Source organism: Salmo trutta, chromosome 39 (genome assembly GCF_901001165.1).
Source record: "Salmo trutta chromosome 39, fSalTru1.1, whole genome shotgun sequence".
Lineage (NCBI taxonomy): Eukaryota > Metazoa > Chordata > Actinopteri > Salmoniformes > Salmonidae > Salmo > Salmo trutta.
This window is the reverse complement of record NC_042995.1, coordinates 23469134-23495877: the sequence shown is the minus strand read 5'-3', so window position 1 is coordinate 23495877 and position 26744 is coordinate 23469134. Positions and strand designations below refer to the sequence as shown.

Here is a 26744-nt window from a genome sequence, read left to right as displayed (position 1 = left end):
ATAGCCCGGCCATCACAGGCTAGCTATTTTGACACCCACCAAGTTTGGTACTCACCAAACTCAGATTTACTATAAGAAAAATTTGATTACCTTTGCTGTTCTTCGTCAGAATGCACTCCCAGGACTTCTACTTCAACAACAAATGTTGGTTTGGTTCCAAATAATCCATAGTTATATCCAAATAGCGGCGTTTTGTTCGTGCGTTCAAGACACTATCCGAAGGGTGACGCGCCGAGGCATATCGTGACAAAAAAATGCAAAATATTCCATTACCGTACTTCGAAGCATGTCAAACGCTGTTTAAAATAAATTTTTATGAGATTTTTCTCGTAAAATAGCGATAATATTCCGACCGGGAGTCGTTGTTTTTGTTCAAAGATTGAAAAATTAAAATGGACTCTTCATGTGCATGCGCGCACCCGTCTCATTGTTCTCAGATCGACCACTTACCAAATATGCTACTGTTTTTCAGCCAGTAACTGCAGAGTCATCATTCAACGTTCTGGCGCCTTCTGAGAGCCTATTGGAGCCTTAGAAAGTGTCACGTTACAGCAGAGATCCTCTGTTTTGGATAGAAATGACAAAGAAGGCCAAGAAATGGTCAGAGAGGGCGCTTCCTGATTGGAATCTTCTCAGGTTTTGGCCTGCCATATGAGTCCTGTTATACTCACAGACACTATTCAAACAGTTTTAGAAACTTTAAGGGTTTTTCTATCCAAATCAAACAATTATATGCATATTCTAGTTACTGGGCAGGAGTAGTAACCAGATTAAATCGGGTATGTTTTTTATCCGGCCGTGCAAATACTGCGCCCTATAGCCAACAGGTTAAGGATTGTAGGATCAGGCAGAGCGATTTATCAGATCATAATGGAGTTTACTTTACTCTACACCTTGATAGCAAACCAATAAATACTCTATGGAGGCTTAATACAAATATGCTGAATGATCCAGCATTCAAGGAATCAATAAAGACAGAATTGAACGTCTATCTGGAGAATTATGATAACAGGCAAGTATCTTATGCTTCATTGTTTGATGCAGCTACGGCGGTTATTAGAGGAAAGATCATAGCCACATCATCTCTCAAGAAAAATATTAAAGCACAGAAACAGCTGAAAGTACAGGAAACATTAAGAAATGTAGAACGATATCATAGTCATTACAAAGACCCTCTTATAGTACGAGAGATTCAAAAGGTAAAACAGGAAGTTGACCAGATTTATAGTGAAGAAGTAGAGAAAAAGCTCAGGTTCCTGAAACAACGATATTATGAAGCCGGCTCATAGACAACAAAATTACTAGCATGGAGACTCAGGAAACAACAAGCAGAGAATACCATTTTCAAAATAAAAGACCCCAAAACAAAGAAGATTACATTCAAATTGGATGAAATACAGAATGCATTTGAATGATATTACACAAATCTGTACAAGCAACCAGAGAAGGCAGATGCACAGACAATAGAGCATTTTTTGAACTCACTTGATCTCCCCTCAGTTGGGACGGAGCAGAATGATAGACTTACTTCAGAAATAACTACTGAATGAATTAATAATGCAATTTCTAATCTAAAAGTAAACAAATCTCCAGGCACTGATGGCTTCCCTTCAGAATGGTTCAAAGCCTTCAGAGAACAACTATCACCTCTACTTCAGGCCTGTTTTACTGGACTGTGGGAGGGTGGGGGGGTCTTCCACTATCGTGGAGAGAAGCCATCATATCTGTAATCCCAAAGAAGGGTAAAGATAAGAAGGAATATAGACCTATTGCAATTCTTAACAGGGATTATAAACTATATGCATCAATAATAGCCAAAAGAATGGAAGACACTATCCCAGAATTGATTGACGGGGATCAAACTGGTTTCATACGAAATAGGCAGACACAGGACAACATAAGGAGAACACTACATGTCATGAACCACAGTACTCAGAATAAGACAAGTGCTATATTAATCAGTCTACATGCTGAAAAAGCATTTGATTCAATGGGATGGGATTATCTATTCCAAGTTATGGAAAGATTTGGTTTCAACAAGTGCATCAAAACATTGTTTTTTATTTAACTAGGGAAGTCAATTAAGAACAAATTCTTATTTGCAATGACGGCCTACCGGGAAACAGTGGGCAGAACGACAGATTTTTACCTTGTCAGCTCAGGGATTTGAGACTACCGGGAAACAGTGGGCAGAACGACAGATTTTTACCTTGTCGGCTCAGGGATTTGATCCTGCAACCTTTTGGTTACTGGTCCAACGCTCTAACCACTAGGCTACCTGCCGACTACTAGAATAAAGATAAATGGACATTTGTCACGAACAATAAAATTAGAGTGAGTGGCAAGATAACGCTGTAATATTTTCTCCTTGTACATTGGAGCCATTAGCACAGGCAATAAGACAGGGCCCATCTTTAGAGGGAATAACAGTAAGAGGCAGTGAACATAAGATATGCATGTATGCTGATGACGTTCTATTTTTCCTTAAAGACCCAGGTTCAAGTGTACCAAGATTGATTGATGTTTTACAAACATTTGGAACATATTCAGGGTATGTGCTTAACGTACGCAAGACCCAAGCCCTAGTATATAATTATACCCCACAGGAAGAGCTGAAGTGTCTGTATAACTTCCAGTGGACCTCTTCATCCATTCAATTTATTGGAGTAAATTTACCAAAAGATTCACCCAAACTTTATGACATGAATTATGATCACATCAACAAGAAAATATATGATGACCTGGACAGGTGGAATTCACTTCCCTTGGATCTTAGTAGTAGAATTGAAACAATAAAAATGAACATCCTGCCGAGGTTACTGTATTTGTTCCAATCACTGCCCATAGAATTCCCGCCTAAACAGTTTAGGTAATGGGATAAACGGATATCAAGGTTTATCTGGAACAGTAAGAGACCAAGAATTAGATATACGACATTTCAATTACCAAAAAACAGTGGGGGTATGGCCTTACCAAACCTAAAAAATAATTTTGTGTCAGCCCAGTTGAGACCTCTGGTGTGTTGGTGCAATTCTGAATATGAATCCAAATAGAAACACATCGAGACTACTTTGACAGAGATACCCATACAGTCAGTTTTGGGAAATAAGGACATGGTAATAGAAATATACAATAGACAAAATCAGTGGATTAATTTCTCTCTGAAGACATGGTTTAGGGTAGTTAAGCAAAATCATTTAGACAGAGAGGTCAAACTGCTGAGTTGGCATTTCAGGATAGCAGTGGACGCAGAAAGGCATCACATCATTCAGTACAATTATAAGGAATGGGGGCTCAGAGAACTTCCAGGACCTAAGTAAGAAACCATGGCTTGGATAAACAAGATTTTTACAGATACCTACAAGTTTGACACTATTTCTTAAGGGAGATAAAAGTGATTGACAATCGAGCACCTTAATCTTTTTTGTTGTTCTTTAGTTTATTTGTACTTTCTTTGTGTTCCTCAATAAAAACAAAGTAAAAAATGTAAATAAATAAAAAAGACAACGGACCAAGAAATAGGAGGAGAGAGTCAACTAGACAGAGAGGGAGAGAGAAAGAGAGGCCAAGAAATACTGGCCTAGTTAACAAGAGAGAGTGTAAATCAGTGAGAGAGAGAGAGCAACAGAGAGAAAAATTGTCAGCAAGAGAGAGTCAACGAGAGAGGAAGCGGAAAAGAGATACAGTAGGTTATAGAATGACTGAGAGTCTTAGAAAGAGAACAAGAGAGGAAAATAGAATGAGTGGGAGGAGATAGAGAACAAAATGGAGAAAGAGGGGTAGACAGAGGAAATAAAACAGAGAGTGCATTGTTACGATGCCCCACTGTATTTTCCAATCCTAATCTCATTTATATTTTGAAAGAGACAATTTTGAGGACGTTATCTCCTACCTATGTTTACCGGGGCATGTCCCGCATTTTAGCTAATACATTTCTATAAATACATAGGACAATACTGGAACCAATGTGATTACTCTCTATTTTTCTCTATCGCAGTGTGACACCACAGTTTTCAGACAATATGTTATAGAAATTGGCTTGTGAATGGGGAGGTGTTGGGGGCACCGACAACTCTGTAGAGGTCACAATGGTCACAATCGTGAATGTGTGTCTCTCAATGCCCGTGTTCCCCCCATCACCCCATCATCCTGGGTGAATACAAAACCATTTTGATGCCTGACAGACGTGGGGCCGTCTGAAATAAGTGATTGCAAGGCATTAATTAAAAAACCCAAATGGACATCCTGCTAATAGGTGCTATTGCTTTCATTATTTACTTATTTTTATTTTCCACAGTCCTACCAGACTATGGTCTGGATACAGTTGAAGTCGGAAGTTTACATACACCTTAGCCAAATACATTTAAACTCCGTTTTTCACAATTCCTGACATTTAATTCTGACATTTAATAATTAACATAAAATTCCCTGTCTTAGGTCAGTTAGGATCACCACTTTATTTTAAGAATGTGAAATGTCAGAATAATAGTAGAAAGAATTATTTATTTCAGCTTTAATTTTTTTCATAACATTCCCAGTGGGTCAGAAGTTTACATACACTTAATTAGTATTTGATAGCATTGCCTTTACATTTTTTAATTTGGGTCAAACGTTTTGGGTGGCCTTCCACAAGCTTCCCACATTAAGTTGGGTGAATGTTTGCCCATTCCTCCTGACAGAGCTGGTGTAACTGAGTCAAGTTTGCAGGCCTCATTGCTCGCACATGCTTTTTCAGTTCCGCCCACACATATTCTATGCGATTGAGGTCAGGACTTTGTGATGGCCACTCCTATACCTTGACTTTGTTGTCCTTAAGCCATTTTGCCACAACTTTGGAAGTATGCTGGGGTCATTGTCCATTTGGAAGACCCATTTGCGACCAAGCTTTAACTTCCTGAGATGTTGCTTCAATATATCCACATAATTTTCCTGCCTCATGATGCAATCTATTTTGTGAAGTGCACCAGTCCCTCCTGCAGCAAAGAACCCCCACAACATGATGCTGCCACCCCCATGCTTCACGGTCAGGATGGTGTTCCCGACCGTGAAGTTTTTGGCCAAAATGACCATCGTTATGTTTGGAGGAAAAAGCCTCCCCCTTTTTCCTCCAAACATAACGATGGTCATTTTGGCCAAACAGTTCTATTTTTCTTTCATCAGACCAGAGGACATTTCTCCAAATAGTACAATCTTTGTCCCCATGTGCAGTTGCAAACCAATCTGTTTTTTTTATGGTGGTTTTGGAGCAGTGGCATCTTCCTTGCTGAGCGGCCTTTCAGGTTATGTCGATATATAGGACTCGTTTAACTGTGGATATAGATACTTTTGTACCTGTTTCCTTCAGCATCTTCACAAGGTCCTTTGCTGTTGTTCTGGGATTGATTTGCACTTTTCGTACCAAGGTACGTTAATCTCTAGGAGACAGAACGCGTCTCCTTCCTGAGCGGTATGACGGCTGCACGGTCTCATGGTGTTTATACTTGTGTACTATTGTTTGTACAGCTGAACATGGTACCTTCAGGCATTTGGAAATTGCTCCCAAAGATGAACCAGATTTGTGGAGATTTAAAAAAAAAAATTGTCAGAGGACTTGACTAATTTCTTTTGATTTTCCCATGATGTCAAGCAAAGAGGCACTGAGTTGAAGATAGGCCTTGAAATACATCCACAGGTACACCTCCAATTGACTCAAATTATGTCAATTAGCCTATCAGAAGCTTCTAAAGCCATGACATCATTTTCTGGTGTTTTCCAAGCTGTTTAAAGGCACAGTCAACTTAGTGTATGTAAACCTCTGGCCCACTGGAATTGTGATACAATTAATTATAAGTGAAATAGTCTGTCTGTAAACAATTGTTGGAAAAATGACTTGTGTCATGCACAAAGTAGATGTTCTAACCGACTTGCTAAAAACTATAGTTTGTTAACAAGAAATTTGGGGAGTGGTTGAAAAACGAGTTTTAATGACTTCCAACTTCAACTGTGTAGCTTGTGTAATGAGACAGCATTTTTTTCCTTACAATCAGTCTTTTTCGGGTTCATACAATTGCTGTGCTCCAATTCTTTGTACACTTTCACCCTATGTGTGTATTGGGCTGGAGAGAATTTCTACTATTTTTATTACACCAATCGGGGACTGTGTGATTGTGTTTCGAACTTTCAACAAACTTTACTGAGCATGTAAGTCAGCTACAGTACATCAAGTAAGTTATATCCATTTCCTGTGTAACATCAATATTTCTACAGAGTGCACACTTTGGGAGAATGGTATATTGGGACACAATAATATGATATACTGAAAAAATATATAAACGCATCATGCAATAATTTCTAAGATTTTTCTGAGTTACAGTTCGTATAAGATAATCAGTCAATTGAAATAAATTCATAAGACTCTAATCTATGGATTTCATGTGACTGGACAGGGGTGCAGCCTTGGGTGGGTGTTGGATGGCAGCTCATGGTAGAGAAGTGAACATTACATTCTCTGGCAACAGTTCTGGTGGACATACCTGCAGTCTGCATTCCAATTGCACGCTCCCTCAAAATTTGAGACGTCTGTGGCATTGTGTTGTGTGACAAAACTGCACATTTGAAAGTGGCTATTTATTGCCCCCAGCACAAAGTGCACCTGTGTAATGATTACACAGTTTATTCCGCTTCTTGATATGCCACACCTGTCAGGTGGATGGATTATCTTGGCAAAGGAGAAATGCTCATTACATTTGAGAGAAATAAGCTTTTCGTGCTTATAGAACATTTCTGGGGGTGTGCGAACCCGAAATGGCATTCGAACGGCGACAGTTCAGTGGACGAGTTTGGCAATGTGTTGTGAACATACTCTGCCCAGACGAGGAACTTGCTCCAGTTGCTGGCCTGGGTGGAGACAAAACAGCGGAAGAACTTCTCCAGCTCCTCGTTGGCCCGCTCCGTCCGTGGGTTGAACGCCGAGGAAAGACTCACTGATGCCCCCAACAGGGAGCAGAAGGCTTTCCAATACCGTGCGATGAACTGGGGCCCACGATCCAAGACAATGTCCTGGGGAATTCCTCTGGTGACAGGTGGAACCATGACATGCACATCTATTCCTCAAGATTGACTGAATCAATGGCAAAGTGCTTCCATGTATGATTGCGAATGCTGTATTCCCACTGTGAAGTTTGGTGGACGTTGTTCAAAGACATTAACTGTTGGAGTGTTTGTTGCTTGTGTGTGTTTCTGTGGACATTGTTCTCTTCAAGGACAATTGACTGTTTATTTAAGTGTTTCTCTAGTTGTTGTTTGTGTGTGTGTGTGTGTGTGTGTGTGTGTGTGTGTGTGTGTGTGTGTGTGTGTGTGTGTGTGTGTGTGTGTGTGTGTGTGTGTGTGTGTGTGCGTGTGCGTGCGCGGTGAAAGACAGTTTATTGTCCGGAGCTGGTAACCCAAGGTCACACTCCAGCATTAAAACCTCCAAATAGAGACAGATAACATTTTGAAGAGCAGCCACACACACACACACAGTAGCCACATGCACTTGGATGTATGGGGCCTCTCAGACAAAACATGTCAATTGACCCACACCATAACTTTGGACAGAGGGAGTGATACTCTCCTTGAATATTAAACCCAGAATGTTCAGAAAGTAATCCTACATCCACAGTATGGTACTGGACCGTGAAGACTGTGTGTTTGTGTGTGTCTGTGTGTGCTGAGCCCATTCCAGGCACAAGCAACATCAGTGGTCCTCTGCCACTAGGGTGCCCCCAACCAAAGAAACTCAGTCAGGGTCTCAACTAGCAGTGCATTCGGAAAGTAGTCAGACCCCTTGACTTTCTCCACATTTTGTTACGTTACAGCCTTATTCTGTAACGTAACAACACCTGGCCGTGCTGCTGCTCCAGTTTCAACTGTTCTGGCCGTGCTGCTGCTCCAGTTTCAACTGTTCTGCCTGCGGCTATGGAACCCTGACCTGTTCACCGGACGTGCCTGTTCCCAGACCTGCTGTTTTCAACTCTCTAGAGACAGCAGGAGCGGTAGAGATACTCTGAATGATCGGCTATGAAAGGCCAACTAACATTTACTCCTGAGGTGCTGACCTGTTGCACCATGGCCAAACACTGTGATTACCATTATTTGACCCTGCTGGTCATCTATGAACATTTTAACATCTTGGCCATGTTCTGTTATAATCTCCACCCGGCACAGCCAGAAGAGGACTGGCCACCCCTCATAGCCTGGTTCCTCTCTATTGTTCTTCCTAGGTTCTGGCCTTTCTAGGGAGTTTTTCCTAGCCACTGTGCTTCTACTGTCATAGGCGTCGTAAGGATTGGACCAAGGCGCAGCGGGTAAAGTGCTCATCTTCTTTATTTGAAGTAACGTGAACACTTAAACAAAATAAACAAAACGACGAACCAGTTCCGTAAGGCCACACAGGCTATACAGAAAAACAACCACCCACAAAACATAAGTGAAACAAACCCCAACTAAATATGGGCTCCAATTAGAGGCAACGACAACCAGCTTCCTCTAATTGGAGGTCCTACCAAAACCCCAACATAGAAATAGAAAACTAGATTTAAACATAGAAATAGAAAACATAGAACCTAAACCAAAAACACCGAAACACACAAAACAAACACCCCCTGCCACGCCCTGACCAAACTACAATGACAAATAACCCCTTTACTGGTCAGGACGTGACATCTACACCTGCATTGCTTGTTGTTTTGGGTTTTAGGCTGGGTTTCTGTACAGCAATTTGTGACATCAGCTGATGTAAGAAGGGCTTTATAAATACATTTGATTGATTGATTGATTCTAAAATGGGTTAAAATAAAAAATAATCCTCATCAATCTACCCACAATACCCCATAATGATAATAATGACAGGTTTTTAAAATGTTTGCAAATTTATAAAAATTGTAAAACAGAAATACCATAAATACATAAGTATTCAGACACTTTGCTATGAGACTCGAAATTGAGCTCTGGGGCATCATGTTTCCATTGATCATCATTGAGATGCTTCTACAACTTGATTGGAGTCCATCTGTGGTAAATTCAATTGATTGGATATGATTTGGTAGGCACACACTTGACTATATAAAGTCCCGTAGTTGACAGTGCATGTCAGAGCAAAAACCAATCCATGAGGTCAAAGGAATTGTCCGTAGAGCTCCGAGACGGAATTATGTCAAGGCACAGATCTGGGGAAGGGTACCAAGAAATGTCTGCAGCATTGAAGGTCCCCAATAACACAGTGGCCTCCATCATTCTTAAATGGAAGAAGTTTGGAAGACTAACCCTAATCCGAACTGAGCAATTGGGGGACAAGGGCTTTGGTCAGGGAGGTGACCAAGAACCCGATGGTCACTCTGACAGAGCTCCGGAGTTCCTCTGTTGAGATGGGAGAACCTTCCAAAAGGACCACCATCTCTGCAGCACTCCACCAATCAGGCCTTTGTTAGAGTGGCCAGATGGAAGACACTCCTCAGTAAAAGGCACATGACAGCCCGCTTGGAGTTTTCCAAAAGGCACATAAAGACTCTCAGACCATGAGAAACAATATTCTCCAGTTTGATGAAACCAAGATTGAACTCTTTTGCCTGAATGCCACGCTTTATGTTTCAGAGGAAACCTGGCACCATCCCTACGGTGAAGCATGTTGGTGGCAGCATCATGCTGTGGGGATGTTTTCAGCGGCAGTGACTGGCATAACAGTCAGGATCGAGGGAAAGATGAACGGAGAAAAATACAGAGATCCTTGTTGAAAACCTGCTCCAGAGCGCTCATGACTTCAGACTGGGGCGAAGGTTCACCTTCCAACAGGACAACAACCCTAAGCACACAGCCAAGACTATGGAGTGGCTTCGGGACAAGTCTCTGAATGTCCTTGAGTGGACCAGCCAGAGCCCAGACTTGAACCTGATCGAACATCTTTGGAGAGACCTGAAAATAGCTGTGCAGCGATGCTCCCCATCCAACCTGGCAGAGCTAGAGAGGATCTGCAGACAAGAATGGGAGAAACTCTCCGAATACAGGTGTGCCAAGCTTGTAGCATCATACCCAAGAAGACTCGAGGCTGTAATCGCTGCCAAAGGTGCTTCAACAAAGTACTGAGTAAAGGGTCTGAATACTTATGTAAATGTGATTTTTCAGTTTTGTGTTTTTATTTTTTTTATTATTTTTTTTATTTCACCTTTATTTAACCAGGTAGGCAAGTTGAGAACAAGTTCTCATTTACAATTGCGACCTGGCCAAGATAAAGCAAAGCAGTTCGACAACATACAAAAACACAGAGTTACACATGGAGTAAAACAACATACAATCAATGATACAGTAGAAAAATAAGACTATATACAATGTGAGCAAATGATGTGAGATAAGGGAGGTAAAGGCAAAAAAGGCCATGGTGGCAGAGTAAATACAGTATTGCAGGTAAAACACTGGAATGGTAGATTTGTTATTTGAAGAAAGTTCAAAGTTAAAATATAAATAATATGGTGCAAAGGAGCAAAATAAATAAATACAGTAGGGGAAGAGGTAGTAGTTTGGGCTAAATTATAGATGGGCTATGTACAGGTGCAGTGATCTGTGAGCTGCTCTGACAGCTGGTGCTTAAAGCTAGTGAGGGAGATAAGTGTTTCCAGTTTCAGAGATGTTTGTAGTTCATTCCAGTCATTGGCAGCAGAGAATTGGAAGGAGAGACGACCAAAGGAGGAGTTGGCTTTAGGGGTGACCAGAGAGATATACCTGCTGGAGCGCGTGCTACAGGTGGGTGCTGCTATGGTGACCAGTGAGCGAAGATAAGGGGGGACTTTACCTAGCAGGGTCTTGTAGATGACCTGGAGCCAATGTGTTTGGCGACGATTATGAAGCGAAGGCCAGCCAACGAGAGCGTACAGGTCGCAGTGGTGGGTAGTATATGGGGCTTTGGTGACAAAACGGATGGCACTGTGATAGACTGCATCCAGCTTGTTGAGTAGGGTATTGGAGGCTATTTTGTAAATGACATCGCCGAAGTCGAGGATTGATAAATGTGCAAACATTTCTAAAAACCTTTTTTGCTTTGTTATTATGGGGAATTTTGTGTATATTTATTTTTTATTTATTTTTTAGAGAGGGGCCCTGACCTGATATTGTAAATAATTCTCATTTAGATATCATATTAACATGGCATAAGTCATTACAAAATGTTTTGAATTGCAGGAAATAATTTACACGTTTTGCTTAGGGCCCCCAAAAGGCTAGACAGCCCTGTGTGTGTGTGTGTGTGTGTGTGTGTGTGTGTGTGTGTGTGTGTGTGTGTGTGTGTGTGTGTGTGGGTCTATGCTCGCGTGCATGTGTGCGTATGAATCCATTTATCGGAGTCCAAGCAAATAGAGGGTGGTCTCTCTCCATCTCCACGAGGCCAGCTTGCGGTATAAGAGGCTTAAAGAAAGGAGAGGGAAATTGGAAAAGCAATGGGTGAGCAATGCATCGAGGGATGGCGCGAGAGGGAAAGAAAGAGAGCTAGTTCTGCCTGGGACCATACATGAGCTGATATGTCAGGACGATTGGACATGGTTTGGTGACAAGAGCCACCACTGTCGTGTCCAGAGGAATGGATGCCATAGTGACAGGACGAGGAGTGAGACGGATGGATGGATGGACAGACAGATGTGTCCGAGCATCAGTCACCTACTCTCTTTCTTCCCTACCAGTACAGTAATTGATTGACTAGAGTGCCCAAACGACTGCCCAATATATTGCATAGGATTTGTTTTGCATTATTTTCCTACAGTAGTCCCATTCTGTAACAGTCTCCGTTACTTCCATTGCTTGGCATTCTAAACAAACACCCCTGCGTAGAGCGTGTGTATTAGCAGTAATTGAGCACACAGTGCAAATGTGCCCCGAGGCGAGACTGAAAGAGACTGCTCAGCTGTAATTCCCTGTGATTTCACAGAGGACTTGAAGGCGTTCCAGGCGCCCCCCTTGACATCACATAGCTGGTGTACAACACACACACACACACACACACACACACACCACACACACACACACACACACACACACACACACACACACACACACACACACACACACCAGGCAGCCCCCTCGACACAGAGCTACTGTACAGCATCAGAGGAAAGGAAAGTAAAGTACATTCTGGGTAATTTCCTCAACTACGTGACCACAGGCTGTGAGGTGACATGCAAACACAATGGTGTGTTGAGGAATGAAACCTCAAGGGGTTATGACTGGGGGGAAGTGGGGGATCTGGGTTATTCTATCGTTTGAGGAAAGAGGGAGAGATGAGTGGGGGAGTATGTGATTGACATAGCAGCTTGAGGTGTTTTATATTGGCCTGTTGATTGGGCCTTCTTATTAATTAAATAGTTATTTTAGGTCTTCACATTCCATTGCGTGAGGATTGCACAGTCCCTTGTGGAGGATATGGCAACAATTATAATTTGGGATGATAGTAGAAGATGATTGCAAAAGTGACACTGCCAGACAATGTCGGTTTTCATAACATTCTGAATATCTTAAATGGGTACAAATCCATATAGCTTGACTGACATAATTTAAATAAAAGACAATGATAGAGAAAAATATATATATTGAATCAACACCCACCATTGTTGTCATCAGTTGTGTAATGGCTCATTTGTTTCCCCATTTGATCTATTGCGAGTGCTATAGCAACACTTTGCAGTGTTTGCCTCTGCGTTGTGACACTTCCTATCAAACCAAATGTTATTTGTCACATGTTTCATGAACAGCTGGTGTAGACTAACAGTAAAATGCTTACTTACGGGCCCTTCCCAACAATGCAGAGAGAAAATAAATAGAACAAGAATAACACAAGGAATAAATACACAATGAGTGATGATAACTTGGCTATATACATGGGGTACCAGTACAGAGTATATGTGCAGGGGTACCAGGTAATTGAGGTAGATACAGTATGTACATAACGAGATAGATAATAAACAGTAACATCAGTGTATGTTATTAGGCAAAAGAGATAATTGCAAAAAGGGTCAATGCAGATAGTTAACCAATAGCTACACAGACTATTTAATTAACTATTTAGCATTCTTAAAGCTTAGGGGTTGAAGCTGTTACGGGGAAATAGTCATTTAGGCACGTTACCTTGGCGTTCTTGGACACAGGGACTATGGTGGTCAGGGTTGAAAATGTCAGTGAAGACAATTGACAGCTGGTCAGCACATGCTCTGTGCATGTGTCCTGATAATCCACCTGCCGAAAATCTGGTGTTTCTGTGTCAAACGGTTTTGTTATATTTCAGTCTTCTGTGATGTATATAAAGTGTAATATTGGATTGCAATCTCAAAATGTAATACATTTCAACTCTATATCTGACATGGTACTAGTGTCTTCTTTTTTAAAGCCCAAAACCATGTGTGTGAGGTGTATATTTTTGTTTGAAAAGAGATTTGTTAAAGACTACCAAGAAACACTCTGTTTGACCCTGATTCAGCCCACTGCAGTAAATCAAATCAAATCAAATCAAATTTATTTATATAGCCCTTCGTACATCAGCTGAAATCTCAAAGTGCTGTACAGAAACCCAGCCTAAAACCCCAAACAGCAAGCAAGCAACGGTGGCTAGGAAAAACTCCCTAGGAAAAACTCCCTAGAAAGGCAAAAAACCTAGGAAGAAACCTAGAGAGGAACCAGGCTATGAGGGGTGGCCCGTCCTCTTCTGGCTGTGCCGGGTGGATATTATAACAGAACATGGTCAAGATGTTAAAATGTTCATAAATGACCAGCATGGTCAAATCATAGTAGTTGTCGAGGGTGCAACAAGCACGTCTGGTGAACAGTTCAGGGTTCCATAGCCGCAGGCAGAACAGTTGAAACTGGAGCAGCAGCATGGCCAGGTGGACTGGGGACAGCAAGGAGTCATCATGCCATGTAGTCCTGAGGCATGGTCCTAGGGCTCAGGTCCTCCGAGAGAAAGAAAGAAAGAGAGAAAGAGAGAATTAGAGAGAGCATATATAAATTCACACAGGACACCGGATAAGACAAGAGAAATACTCCAGATGTAACAGACTGACCCCCCCGACACATAAACTACTGCAGCATAAATACTGGAGGCTGAGACAGGAGGGATCAGAAGACACTGAAGACACAGTAAAAGGGTAAAAGTCTTACTCACATCAGCTACGGAGAGAGTGATAACACAGTCCGGAACTGCTGGTGCTCTCATGCATAGTTCAGCATTGCTAGTCTCGAAGCCTGTATAGAAGGTATTTAGCTCATCTGGTAGGCTAACGTCACTGGACAGTTCGCAGCTGAGTTTCCCTTCGTAATCTGTGATAGTTTGCAAGCCCTGCCACATCCGACGAGTGTCAGAGCCAATGTAGTAGGATTAGATCTTGGTACTGTATTGATGCTTTGCCTGTTTGGTGGTTCGTCAGAGGCGTAGTGGGATTCTTTATAAGCTTCCGGATTAGTGTCCGGCTCATTGAAAGTGACAGTTTTAGCCTTTAGCTCAGTGCGGATGTCCCCTGTAATCCATGGTCAACCTTTTGGTTACTGGCCCAATAACCACTAGGCTACCTGCCAACCCAAAGAGGCTTTGGTATTCACCTGTCTGAGGGTCTGCTCATGTGAGACAAGGGGAGGAAACCTGAGGTGCTAAGTCTGGTGTGTTTGACACAATAGTTGCGAAGAAACAAAGTGAGAGTGGGGTATCAGCATGTATTACATATACCAACCATGGCTAAGGTAAACGCTGACGTTCTAAATACTTTTTGTTCATATCAACATTTTATCACCACTGTAGATGTAGCCTGCCTCGCCTCCAAGAGAATAAGATATTTCGCAATTTTCACGTGGTGAGTATTATGGCTTGGATAGGTTTTAGCCTGGTCGGGACAGAGGAGAGTGAGAACAGGGTGGATCCAAGTCATGTAAGCAACAAAGTGAGTTTGTGCAGATGATCAGATTAAATGGAGTGTGAGTAATCAGATATATTGTGTGCAGAGACTGTGGCATGAGTAAGGTGAGGTTGTAGATATGGGTTATCATAAACTATGGAGCTAGACATGATCATATAGGTTTATGTTTCGGCAGCATCTACGCGTGGAATGTTACGTGGATGGACCAGCTGTTGATCTCCTTCTAAAACGTGGTTGCATTTGTATAAACTTCAAGTATTACTAACTGCAAACCCCCTTAAAATGGTTTCACCCAAATCTGGCAACACTGTTTAGCTTTCGCGCTACGACTAGGCAGTATGCTAGTATTTGAGAGGAAAACATTTTATTTGCTTTGTGAGTCATCAAAAAATGTAAACGACTTGTCAAGTCATGTGCTCCGGTTCTTGTTTACAATGTAACAAGCACATTGAAGATTTGTAATATTCTGAAAGTGGCCAAAATATGTTGATCTTATTCTGGCAGTGGGCGCAGCAATCTTTGACTTTGTTTATTTGTGTTTTTATAGTGAATGGCATTCTGGGGTTAGGGAGTTTTTTCCTTGTCAAACATAAACAAACATGGCTGCCATCATAAAGAATGTAGCCGCTATTAGTTTAGCTGACGCATATTCTCCTTTCTAAACAATTACATTTCTCCCTTGTGCTCACCAGAGATGTGGTACATTGGTAAACTAGTCTAGCTGTTACGTCGCAAACATTTTTTTCTTTTCAGCGCAACCTGTTATTTAAACTGGTTATAGAATTATTTGGCTGTGGATGTGTTCCGTGTGATGCTTGGATGATGAAAATTGAAGACCTATATTTTCCATCAATACAAAACATTGTTTAGATGCTTTCAGACAACAATGATGTTAGACAAGTTGGTCATACGTTCTGTTGCAACTGTTCCAATTACATATTTGTGATGGTACCCTGCAGGGACCGCTCAACAATGATCATAAATACAGTTGAAGTCGGAAGTTTACATACACTTAGGTTGGAGTCAATAAAACTTGTTTTTATACCACTCCCCAAATTTCTTGTTAACACGATAGTTTTGGCAAAGTCGGTTAGGACATCTACTTATGCATGACAACAAAGTAATTTTTCCAACAATTGTTTATTTCACTTATGATTCACTGTATCACAATTTCAGTGGGTCAGAAGTTTACATACACTAAGTTGACTGTGCCTTTAATAAACAGCTTGGAAAATTCCAGAATATGATGTCATGGCTTTAGAAGCTTTTGATAGGCTAATTGACATCATTTGAGTCAATTGGAGGTGTACCTGTGGATGTTATTCAAGGCTACCTTCAACTCATTGCCTCTTTGCTTGACATCATAGGAAAATCAAAAGAATCAGCAAGACCTCAGAAAATAATTGTAGACCTCCACAAGTCTGGTTCATCCTTTGGAGCAATGTCCCAAAACGCCTGAAGGTACCACGTTCATCTGTACAAACAATAGTACGCAAGTATAAACACCATGGGACCCACGCAGCCGTCATACCACTCAGGAAGGAGACCGTTCTGTCTCATAGAGATGAACGTACTATGTGCAAATCAATCCAGAACAACAGCAAAAGACCTTGTGATGATGCTGGAGGAAACAGGTACAAAAGTATCTATATCCACAGTAAAACGAGTCCTATATCGACATAATCTGAATGGCCGCTCAGCAAGGAAGAAGTCACTGCTCCAAAACCGCCATAAAAAAGCCAGACTAACGGTTTGCAACTGCACATGGGGACAAAGATCGTACTTTTTGGAGAAATGTCCTCTGGTCTGATGAAACAAAAATAGAACTGTTTGGCCATAATGACCATCGTTATGTTTGGAGGAAAAAGGGGGAGGCTTGCAATCCGAAGAACACCATCCCAACCGTGAAGCACGGGGGTGGCAGCATCATGTTGCAGGGGTGCTTTGCTGCAGGAGGGACTGGTGCACTTCATAAAATAGATGGCATCATGAGGTAGGAAAATTATGTGGATATATTGAAGCAACATCTCAAGACATCAGTCACGAAGTTAAAGCTTGGTCGCAAATGGGTCTTCCAAATGGACAATGACCCCAAGCATACTTCCAAAGTTGTGGCACAATGGCTTAAGGACAACAAAGTCAAGGTATTGGAGTGGCCATCACAAAGCCCTGACCTCAATCCTATAGAAAATGTGTCGGCAGAACTGAAAAAGCGTGCGCGAGCAAGGAGGCCTACAAACCTGACTCAGTTACACCAGCTCTGTCAGGAGGAATGGGCCAAATTCACCCAACTTCTTGTGGAAGGCTACCCAAAACGTTTGTCCCAAGTTAAACAATTTAAAGGCAATGCTACGAAATACTACTATTATTCTGACATTTCACATTCTTAAAATAAAGTGTTGATCCTAACTGACCTAAGACAGGGAATTGTTACTAGGATTAAATGTCAGGAATTGAAAAACTGAGTTTAAATGTATTTGGCTAAGGTGTATGTAAACATCTGACTTCAACTGTATGTGATCATACGCGTCAAAGGGTTAATGAAGCCGGTGACTGATGTGGTAAACAATACTGTAGCTGTGCATCCTCTTCATCGGGCCACTTTGTATTGAAAGCATCACTGGTACTTCCTGTTTTAAGTTTTTTGCTTGTAAACAGGTATTGGCTGGTAGTTAATGATGCAGTGGCAATGAAGGGAGGGGTGGAGTCTGTGTGTGTGGGTGCGCATCGGGCCAGAGTCTGTGTGCGCATGTTGTCTGCGTGTGTGTTTGTGTATCTGCGTATGTGCATATGTGTCCTATGCTCGTTATCAGCCAGACGGCGCGACTGTAAGGTATGGCAGACGGTAGACCTTGTTACCTCTGAGAGCAGGAGCACCGGGCACAGCTGGAGCTCCGTGTCACAGGGAAGAGGAGGTAAGTGGGGCAGAGCTGAGATGAGAGGACATAACTGGCAACTCTAATATAGTGCTTACCCTGGGGATGGACATTGTGTGCGTTTGCGGGGGGTGGGGCCGGGGGAGAATTGGACAGTTGGAGGATATAGACTGAACAAAAACATAAACCCAACATGTAAAGTGTTGCTCACATGTTTCATGAACTGAAATAATAATTTCCATACGCACAAAAAGCTTATTTATTTAGTGAGCTATTCTCCTTTTCCAATATAATCCATCCACCTGACAGGTGTGACATATCAAGAAGTTGATTAAACAGCATTATCATTACACAGGTGCAATTTTAATGGCCACTTTAAAATGTGCAGTTCTGTCACACAACACAATGCCACAGATGTCTCAAGTTTTGAGGGAGCGTGCAATTGGCATGCTGACTGCAGGAATGTCCACCAGAGCTGTTGCCAGTGAATTGAAATGTTCATTTCTCTACCATAAGCTACCTCCAACATCGTTTTAGAGATTTTGGCAAGTACATCCAACCAGCCTCACAACCACAGACCCTGTGTAACCACGCCAGCCCAGGACCTCCACATCCGGCTTCTTCATCTGCGGGATCGTCTGAGCGGGGGGTGGGAGGGGGTGCTGAGGAGTTATTTCTGCCTTTTTGGTGAAAAAAACATATTCGGATTGGCTTGTGCCACTGCCCAGTCATGTGAAATCCATAGATTAGGGCATAATAAATGTATTTTCAATTGACTGATTTCCTTATATGAACTGTAACTCAGTAAAATCTTTGAAATTGTTGCATGTTGTGTTTATTTTTTGTTCAGTATAGATAAATCACAACCCTTGTGAAATAGATGTGTATTACCAGGCATGCAGCAAAGTGGTGGCATTACAGTAGTGTTCGCCTACTGCCATCTATAGGCAGCTCTCTGTCACAGCAAATTCCTTAGAGTGTGCGTGTGTGTGTGTGTGTGTGGTGTGTGTGTGTGTGTGTGTGTGTGTGTGTGTGTGTGTGTGTGTGCGTGTGTGTGTGTACGTGCATGTGCACGTGTGTGTGTGTGTGTGTATGTGTACACATCTACAGAACATAAACACAAACTGTAGCAAAATAAAATAAGAGATTGAAAGAAGTGATAATCAAAGGATAGCCAGACGGAGAGAGAGAGAGAGAGAGAGAGAGAGAGAAGATTAAAGGTGCTTTCTCCTCCACTGCCTTTGGTGTCACCCCTAACTAGATTCACGCTATTCTTCTCTGGCAGCCACTGTGTCCCAAATGACACCCTGTTCCCTATTTAGTGCACTACTTTTGACCAGGGCCCATAGGACCCAGCTCACAGGCCTATGGTCAAAGAAGTGCACAATATAGAGAATAGGGTTCCATTTGGGATGCAGACTTGGCTCAGGAAGGCGTAAGCGGCAAGCAAGGCAACTTAAGTACAACTTGCAATGAGTGCAGCCGAACATCTACATTCCGAATTGTAGTGTGTGATTTCAAGCTTTTATATGGTAAAAGGAAGTGTTTGTCGCAACTCCACTCATTACCTAGTCCTTCATCTATGTGAACCTCAGCATGATACCCTATTGTGGTTGTAGTAGTAGTCTCCGAGCAAAACGGGAAAGGCGTAGGGATTAGGCATCTTGTGATGCATAATTTGAAGTATTCGAGCTTCATAGAATGGTACAGTGGGTTCTTCCTCCAAAACGTTACAAGCTGGTACCACGACCGTTAGTGGTAGATGGTGGCATTCTGTCATTGTACCACAGTATCACAAGGGGGGAGTTAAAACGCTGAATCTATCGGCAGTCTAAACTGTGGCACAAATTGACTATCTTTTCAGAAATTAATAGAGTGTTTTCAGTCTGAGAGTCTCTTCCTGTTGCTAGAGTCGCTACATCAGGCAACACCAACAAAAACTGTTAGTGTCCTGGAGTGAAGAGAGAACTTGGGTAAATACAATGGGGAATTTCACTTGACATGTGGACTGCACGATTTTAGAAAAATAGGCACGGTGGCTTCTTGGTTTCTCTCCCTCTATAAACAGAAATTGTTCTAAATAACAAACTGGCTTTATTTAGAAATTAGTAAGAATGTCTCACCCCATTGTCAAGAATGGCCTCTTTTTCCCTTTATTCAGATTACAATAATTCACTTTCGGGTATGTTGAAACGGAAATCATCTCCAAAATATCATTATTTTTTAAACAAGTCATAGAAAGTTCGTTGCAATTTCAGTTCAAAGGATCAATTTTTTAATTTAAAAAAAAAATCTAATGCCTGTAGATCAGGACCTGAAGCAAGGATATGCATATACTTGATTACCATTTTGAAAGGACACACTTTGAAGTTTGTGGAAATGTGAAATTAATGTAGGAGAATACAAAAATTAGATCTGGTAAAAGATAATTACATAGAAAATACATGCATGTTCTCATCTATTTTTTTTCATCATCTTTGAAATGCAAGAGAAAGGCCAATTATATCGCTTAGAAGTCTAGAGGCAGGCAGTGTATGTGCAACGTTTTAGAACTGATCCAATGAACCATTGGCATTTACTGTTAATAAATGTTGTATCAAGTCTGCCCAAATGTGCCGAATTGGTCAATTGATACATTTTCAAGTACATAACTATAGAGAACATACAAAAATGATATGGTAATGAAAAAAATCAGTTTACACACTCCCAGGAATGTCATAAATGATGGATAATTAGCTTCCCTTCAGAAAAGACACTAACCTTCACACATCTAGATTGGGGGGGCTGGGGGCAGACACAGCAGGGGGTCAAACTGTAGAACCCAGTTCCTACACTTGAATCTAAAAATGTATTTTATCAAACAAAACTATCTCTGGGACCCTCAGGATGACAAATCAGAGCAAGATTACTGAATATAAGTACATTATTTACCTTCAGAGGTGAATGTATCAAACCAGTTTCCGTGTTAAAAGTTTTTTGTTGTTGTGTACTCTCCTCAAACAATAGCATTGCATTTGTTCACTGTAATAGCTACTGTAATAATTGAAGCTTTCTGCCCATATAAGACATGTCTAAGTCCTGGGAAATGTTCTTGTTACTTACAGCGTCATGCTATTCACATTAGCACACGTTAGCTCAACCATCCCGCAGTGGGGACAGCGATCCCATAAAGTAAAAACATAAATAAAAATAAGGAACTTGTCTGTGGCCCTGCATTAAAGACCAAAATTGGTTAATAAAATTGTGATAACTAAAATATATACCAGTTTCATTTAAGGACCAAAAAATTGACAGCTGTGCCATATAGATTGCAAAATAGTTTGGGAAGAGATTTTTGATGTACCGATTCCATGGCACAATGCTTTATGAATTGACACGCAATTTTCTGTATATTATAATCTACTGTATTCTGGTTTTAACATTCTGAATGAATGATTATATTGAAGATAGAAGCCGCCTCTTAATGAGTTCCGGAGGCCGATCTGTTATCCATGATTATTATTATTATAATCAACCCTGCATTATAATTATATAAAATCCCCTTAGATATTCTCACAGACCAGATTTCCCTCATGAAAAATGTTGTGTGTGTTCAATTATTTGTGACGTTGTGGTTTACAATGAAAAATGTAAACAGCATTATGTGCAATTTTTTTTACATGCTGTGTTTTTATTTACATAGTGATGGACAGCTGGAGGCATTTTGAAAGCATGTTTACAAAATACTTGTCATAAGTGTACTGTACAATGTTTCCATGATGGGCTATTAGCAGGACACTAGACTCTTCATATTTACAAAATGGTAATTTAATAGCCTGGCTACTGTAGGTGTGAAAATCCCCCCAACTTGCAATGTATTATTTCAACTACATTTTAGTTTGCACTTACCCCAGCCCCACGACCACGGGTAAAACCTGAGATGATCAATTGTATTTGATCAATGTATTTGTTGCATTGGTTGTATCGTCAATTTCTCAAACAATGTCTTGATGGCCTTCACCAGTTCATCTTTGCTTGTAGGCTTGGCAGAGTTATGGATTATGTTTTCAGTTGATGCCAAACAAGTTCGATCAGGTTTAAATCAGGAGACCTACATGTAGAGATAAAAAAAATATAGGCCTACGGAGGTGACATGAGTCTCACTAGTTTTGAGTAATGTGCTGTTAAAAGTGGTGTAGTCTTTATTGATTTTATTAAACTTTATTTTACTACATGAAGGTCTACTTACTCTGACGGCGGCGTCTGACCCAGTTTATGCCCACATTTGCAATGCAAACCCGGGCGGCAGTGTGTGTTGGGTCATTGTCTGCATTTGGAGAAGAAAAAAATACATTTAGCCTAACAGCCAACATTAGGGCAAATCAGAAATATACATGTAAATAGGCCTATGCATAACAAAATATTGCTATCATCCTACCTTGAACATAAATTATATATGGTCCCCGAAGAACCACCTCTCTGACATGAGGGTACCTGCATATCTCTTGATGATTTCTTCCTCAAGAGAAATCTTCGGACCATGATACCTGAAAAGGACGGCAACAGTGAATTATTTGTGGAACACATAGCAGGTCTGTGAGGTTTAGGATACATATGGTATGTACCTTTTGCTTTGTAATTAGCTAAACTTACCATCAAAAAATCAAATAGGGGCCTGGTCCCTGGCGAAGAAAAACTACGAAACATCATGCACCGTACCAGTATTTCTCATACAACATATTTATGCTATCGTAATAAAATAATGGTAAATACTCTTCTTTCAAATACAGATGTTTATTTCAACTATCAGCAGGACAATAGACTCTTGCTGAGTTTAGAGACATTAAATATATTAATGGATCCATAACATTACTACTATACTACGGGCAAAGAAAAAAAATATACTATACAGCGCCTTGCAAAAGAACTCACCCTGTTACAACATGTAATTTAATTGATTTTTATTTGGATTTCATGTAATGGACTACACAAATAGTCAAAATTGGTGAAGTGAATGAAAAAATAACTTGTTTACATTTAAAAAAAAAAAAAACATCGGAAAAGTGGTGCGTGCATATGTATTCACCCCCTTTGCTATGAAGCCCCCTAAATAAGATATGGTGCAACCAATTACATTCAGAAGTCACATAATTAGTTAAATAAAGTCCACCTGTGTGCAATCTAAGTGTCACATGATCTGCACATGATCTCAGTATATATACACCTGTCCTGAAAGGCCCCAGAGTCTGCCACACCCCTAAGGTAGGGGCACCACCAAGCAAGCGGCACCATGAAGAACAAGGAGCTCTCCCAAACAGGTCAGGAACAAAATTGGTGGAGAAGTACAAGATCAGGGTTGGGTTATAAAAAAAATATCAGAAACTTTGAAATCCCACGGAGCACCATTAAATCCATTATTAAAAATGGAAAGATATGGCATCACAACAACCTGCCAAGAGAGGGTTGCCACCCAAACTCACGGACCAGGCAAGTAGGTCATTAATCAGAGAGGCAACAAAGAGGAACCCAAAGATAACCTGACGTGCTGCAAAGTGCATAGGACCACTTTAAGCCGTACACCTCCACATAGCTGCGCTTTACAGGAGAGTGCCAGAAAAAAATAAGTAACATGTTTGGTGTTGCCAAAAGGCAGTGGGAGACTCTCCAAACATATGGAAGAAGGTACTCTGGTCAGATGAGACAAAATTGAGCTTTTTGCCATCAAGGAAAAACGCTATGTCTGCGCAAACCCAACACCTCTCATCACCCAGAGAATACCATGTGGGATGTTTTCAATCGCAAGGGACTGGGAAACTGGTCAGAATTGAAGGAATGATGGATGGTGCTAACTACAGGGAAATTCTTGAGTGAAAACCTGTTTAAGTCTTCCAGATATTTGAGACTGGGGACGGAGGTACAGCTTCCAGCAGGACAATGACCCTAACCATACTGCTAAAGCAACACTTGAGTGGTTTAAGGGGAAAACATTTAAATGTCTTGGAATGGCCTAGTCAATTCCCCAGACCTCAATCCAATTGAGAATCTGTGGTATGACTTAAGACCCCATCCAACTTGAAGGAGCTGGAGCAGTCTTGCCTTGAAGAATGGTGGAAAAATCCCAGTGGCTAGATGTGCCAAGCGTATAGAGACTTGCAGCTGTAATTGCTGCAAAAGGTGGCTTTTGGGGGGGTGAATAGTTATGCACGCTGAGTTTTCTGTATTGTTTTGTTTCACAATAAAAAAGATTTTGCATCTTGAAAGTGGTTGGCATGTTGTGTAAATCAAATGATACAACACCCCCCCCCCAAAAAAATCTATTTTAATTCCAGGGTGTAAGGTAACAAAATAGGAAACATGCCAGGGGGGGTGAATACTTTCGCATGCCACTGTATATATAAAATGTCTTACAGAGCCTTTCCATAAGTACACTTAAGTTTCTTCAACTGTCTTCTGACTGTGATTAGAGCGATGTTGTGCGGTGATGACAGCAGATTCCGGATTGCCTTTGCCGATCGCTCATCATCTTCAACCATCAGTGTGTCGATGGCTTGAATAGTCTCGCTGGAAATGGAATACCATGGTAGATGATGTGTTTTTGATTGATGGCCATTATTAGAAATAGTGAAATGCATTTGTGAGTTCAATCGCTTTATTGTTGAATTATTTAAGGCTCCTTTCTCTTCTCTGTGCTGGAGTTCTTTTTAGAATAAAGCAGGCTAATGAAGGCAACACATTGTTGCTTACTGGAACACCCTAAGTCATCCAATTGTTATAATAGGATTTGAAGCAATAGCCTACCCGCGTGTGGTCAACTATTTCAGCACCGTTTTGCACTGCTCTGAGACAAGCATGGGGACTGGTCTCGATAAATCAATGTTAGGATTATTTTGCTCTTCACTCGCAGTCACTTAGTAGCCTACTCCCAACCGGTCACGTTGTAACAGCGCCAACTTTTGAAAGCCAGTCACCGCTTCCCTCCAACCCCCTATGTTAACAAAACTTTTCTCTTTTCTCTTTCTTATTATCCTATTTCTCTTCATGAGTTTTCTTGTGTGTGTATATACTCATCTTTTTTCTCTTTCTCTCTCTCCTCATAGCTGTTCTGCAGGTGTCCATATCCTTGAACAAGGTGGAGCTAAGTGTGGGAGAGTCCAAGTTCTTCAAATGCACAGGTAAGATGGCTGTGGTGAACAGAACATGCTTGTTTGGGTGTTATATCGAATGTAAATGTGGATATGTCATCCTGAATGCAGGGTGAGATGGGCGATGGGTTGGATGGAGGTGGATGGAACTGTTGTTTGTGTGACATGGTTGCCTCCCATCACACACATAACCATCCCTCCCAACCAATGGTTTCAACCTTCTCCCCAATCCCCCAGCCTTCACCCAACCCCTTGCCCATCCCACCCTGTTGCAGATCCCTGCCCTATCTGCCCCTGTTTGGGGGGTCTATGTGCCACGGGCCCCAAGCCAAGTGCCTGCAGCTCTGTAGAGGGGTAGTGTGGGCTGGCAGCGCTTTGGTTCACAGTTACACCCCTGTTGTGTCCCTGTCTTCTCCTGCCAGCACAGAGCAGCATGGAGCAAACAGCAGAGGGGACAGGGAGGAAAGGGGCAGGGAGAAGGAATGGCTGAGGGTTGTGGGGGGAGTGAGGGGTGGAGATGGTGAGGAGAGCTTATGGACAGAGGACAGGAACAGAGGGCGGTGGGTGGAGGGAGATAGGGGTGAGGAGAGTGGCAGGGAGAAAGATGGGGTGAGAACGGTGGGGAGATGGGCAGGGGGGAAAGGGGTGGGGAGAGGTAGGGGCGAGAGAAACATGGTAAGGTGAGAAGAGCATTGGAACAGGAAGGAGTGGGGCAGGGAGAAGGATGGGGTGAGAAAGGTGTTGGGAAGAAAGGCAAGGGGAGAAGGATGGGGTGAAAGTGGGGGATAAATGGGTAGGATCAGAGAAGAGGGATGGAGAGAGAGAGGGGTGGGTTAGAGAATGGGGAGAAAGGGTGAGGAGGAAAACGGAGGCACACACCACACACACATACACACCGTCTACAATAACTAACCATGTGGGGACACATTTTCAGTCCCATTCAAAATCCTATTTTCCCTAACCCTAACCTTAACCCTAAAACAAACACACACACACACACACACACACACACACACACACACACACACACACACACACACACACACACACACACACACACACACACACACACACACACACACACAGTCCTCTATAACTAACCTTGCAGGGACCCACAATTCAGTCCCATTCAATATCCTATTTTCCCTAACCTATCCCTAAACCTAATTATAACCCTGACACTAATTTTAAATCTTAACCTTAAACCTAAACCCCCTAGCATTTGACCTTGTGGGGGACTAACATAATGTCCCCAGTTGGTCAAAACATTTCCGTTGTCAGGATCTCTGGTCCCCACAAGTATAGTTAAACACATCCAGCAAACTGCACGGTTAATTTGCTTGCCATTTTTCACTATTAAAAATAGTATTATAGAGTTCTGTCAGTGTTTAATCAGATGTCATTGCTAAGTGGTGCCTCTCAGTGCTCCACTCAGGCTCAAGTTCCACTTTAACCACATGCTGGTTGGCTGACATGTCAAAATATGTTTTACTTCAGGTGAATACCTCTCCCAGAGACGTACAAATAGAACTACCTCGTGTAGTATTTTACCAGTGTCCCAGCCTTCAGACAATCCCTGCACCTCATGTTAGCTCAACAGATCCGTCTGCAGACAATATAGAGGATGCTGGAGAATGGAAGCTTTATAGCATATCCCTCCTCCACTGGCCTCAATGACTGAGGTTCAATTTATTGCCAGGGGGTGCAGTGACCTCTCAGTTTTCGTTTCACAGCCAAGGCAGTTCATACATACACACACCTGCATGGATACAGTGTACAAGCACACAGGCATACATAAACAAGCACACACTCACACATACAGAGTAAGAGCGAGAAGGAGTTAGTTAGGCAGA

At 41.8% G+C, this 26744-nt stretch overlaps 1 protein-coding gene across 2 annotated transcripts in view; it reads left to right on the top strand.

The window, feature by feature from the left end:
• ncam2 (neural cell adhesion molecule 2) overlaps window positions 1–26744 on the top strand; it is a 407658-nt gene that overhangs the window by 259225 nt on the left and 121689 nt on the right. For both annotated transcript variants that reach the window (XM_029740523.1, XM_029740521.1), the window contains exon 2: window positions 24847–24921. In XM_029740523.1, coding sequence (XP_029596383.1) covers window positions 24847–24921 — 75 coding nt within the window. The remainder of the gene's footprint in view (window positions 1–24846; window positions 24922–26744) is intronic.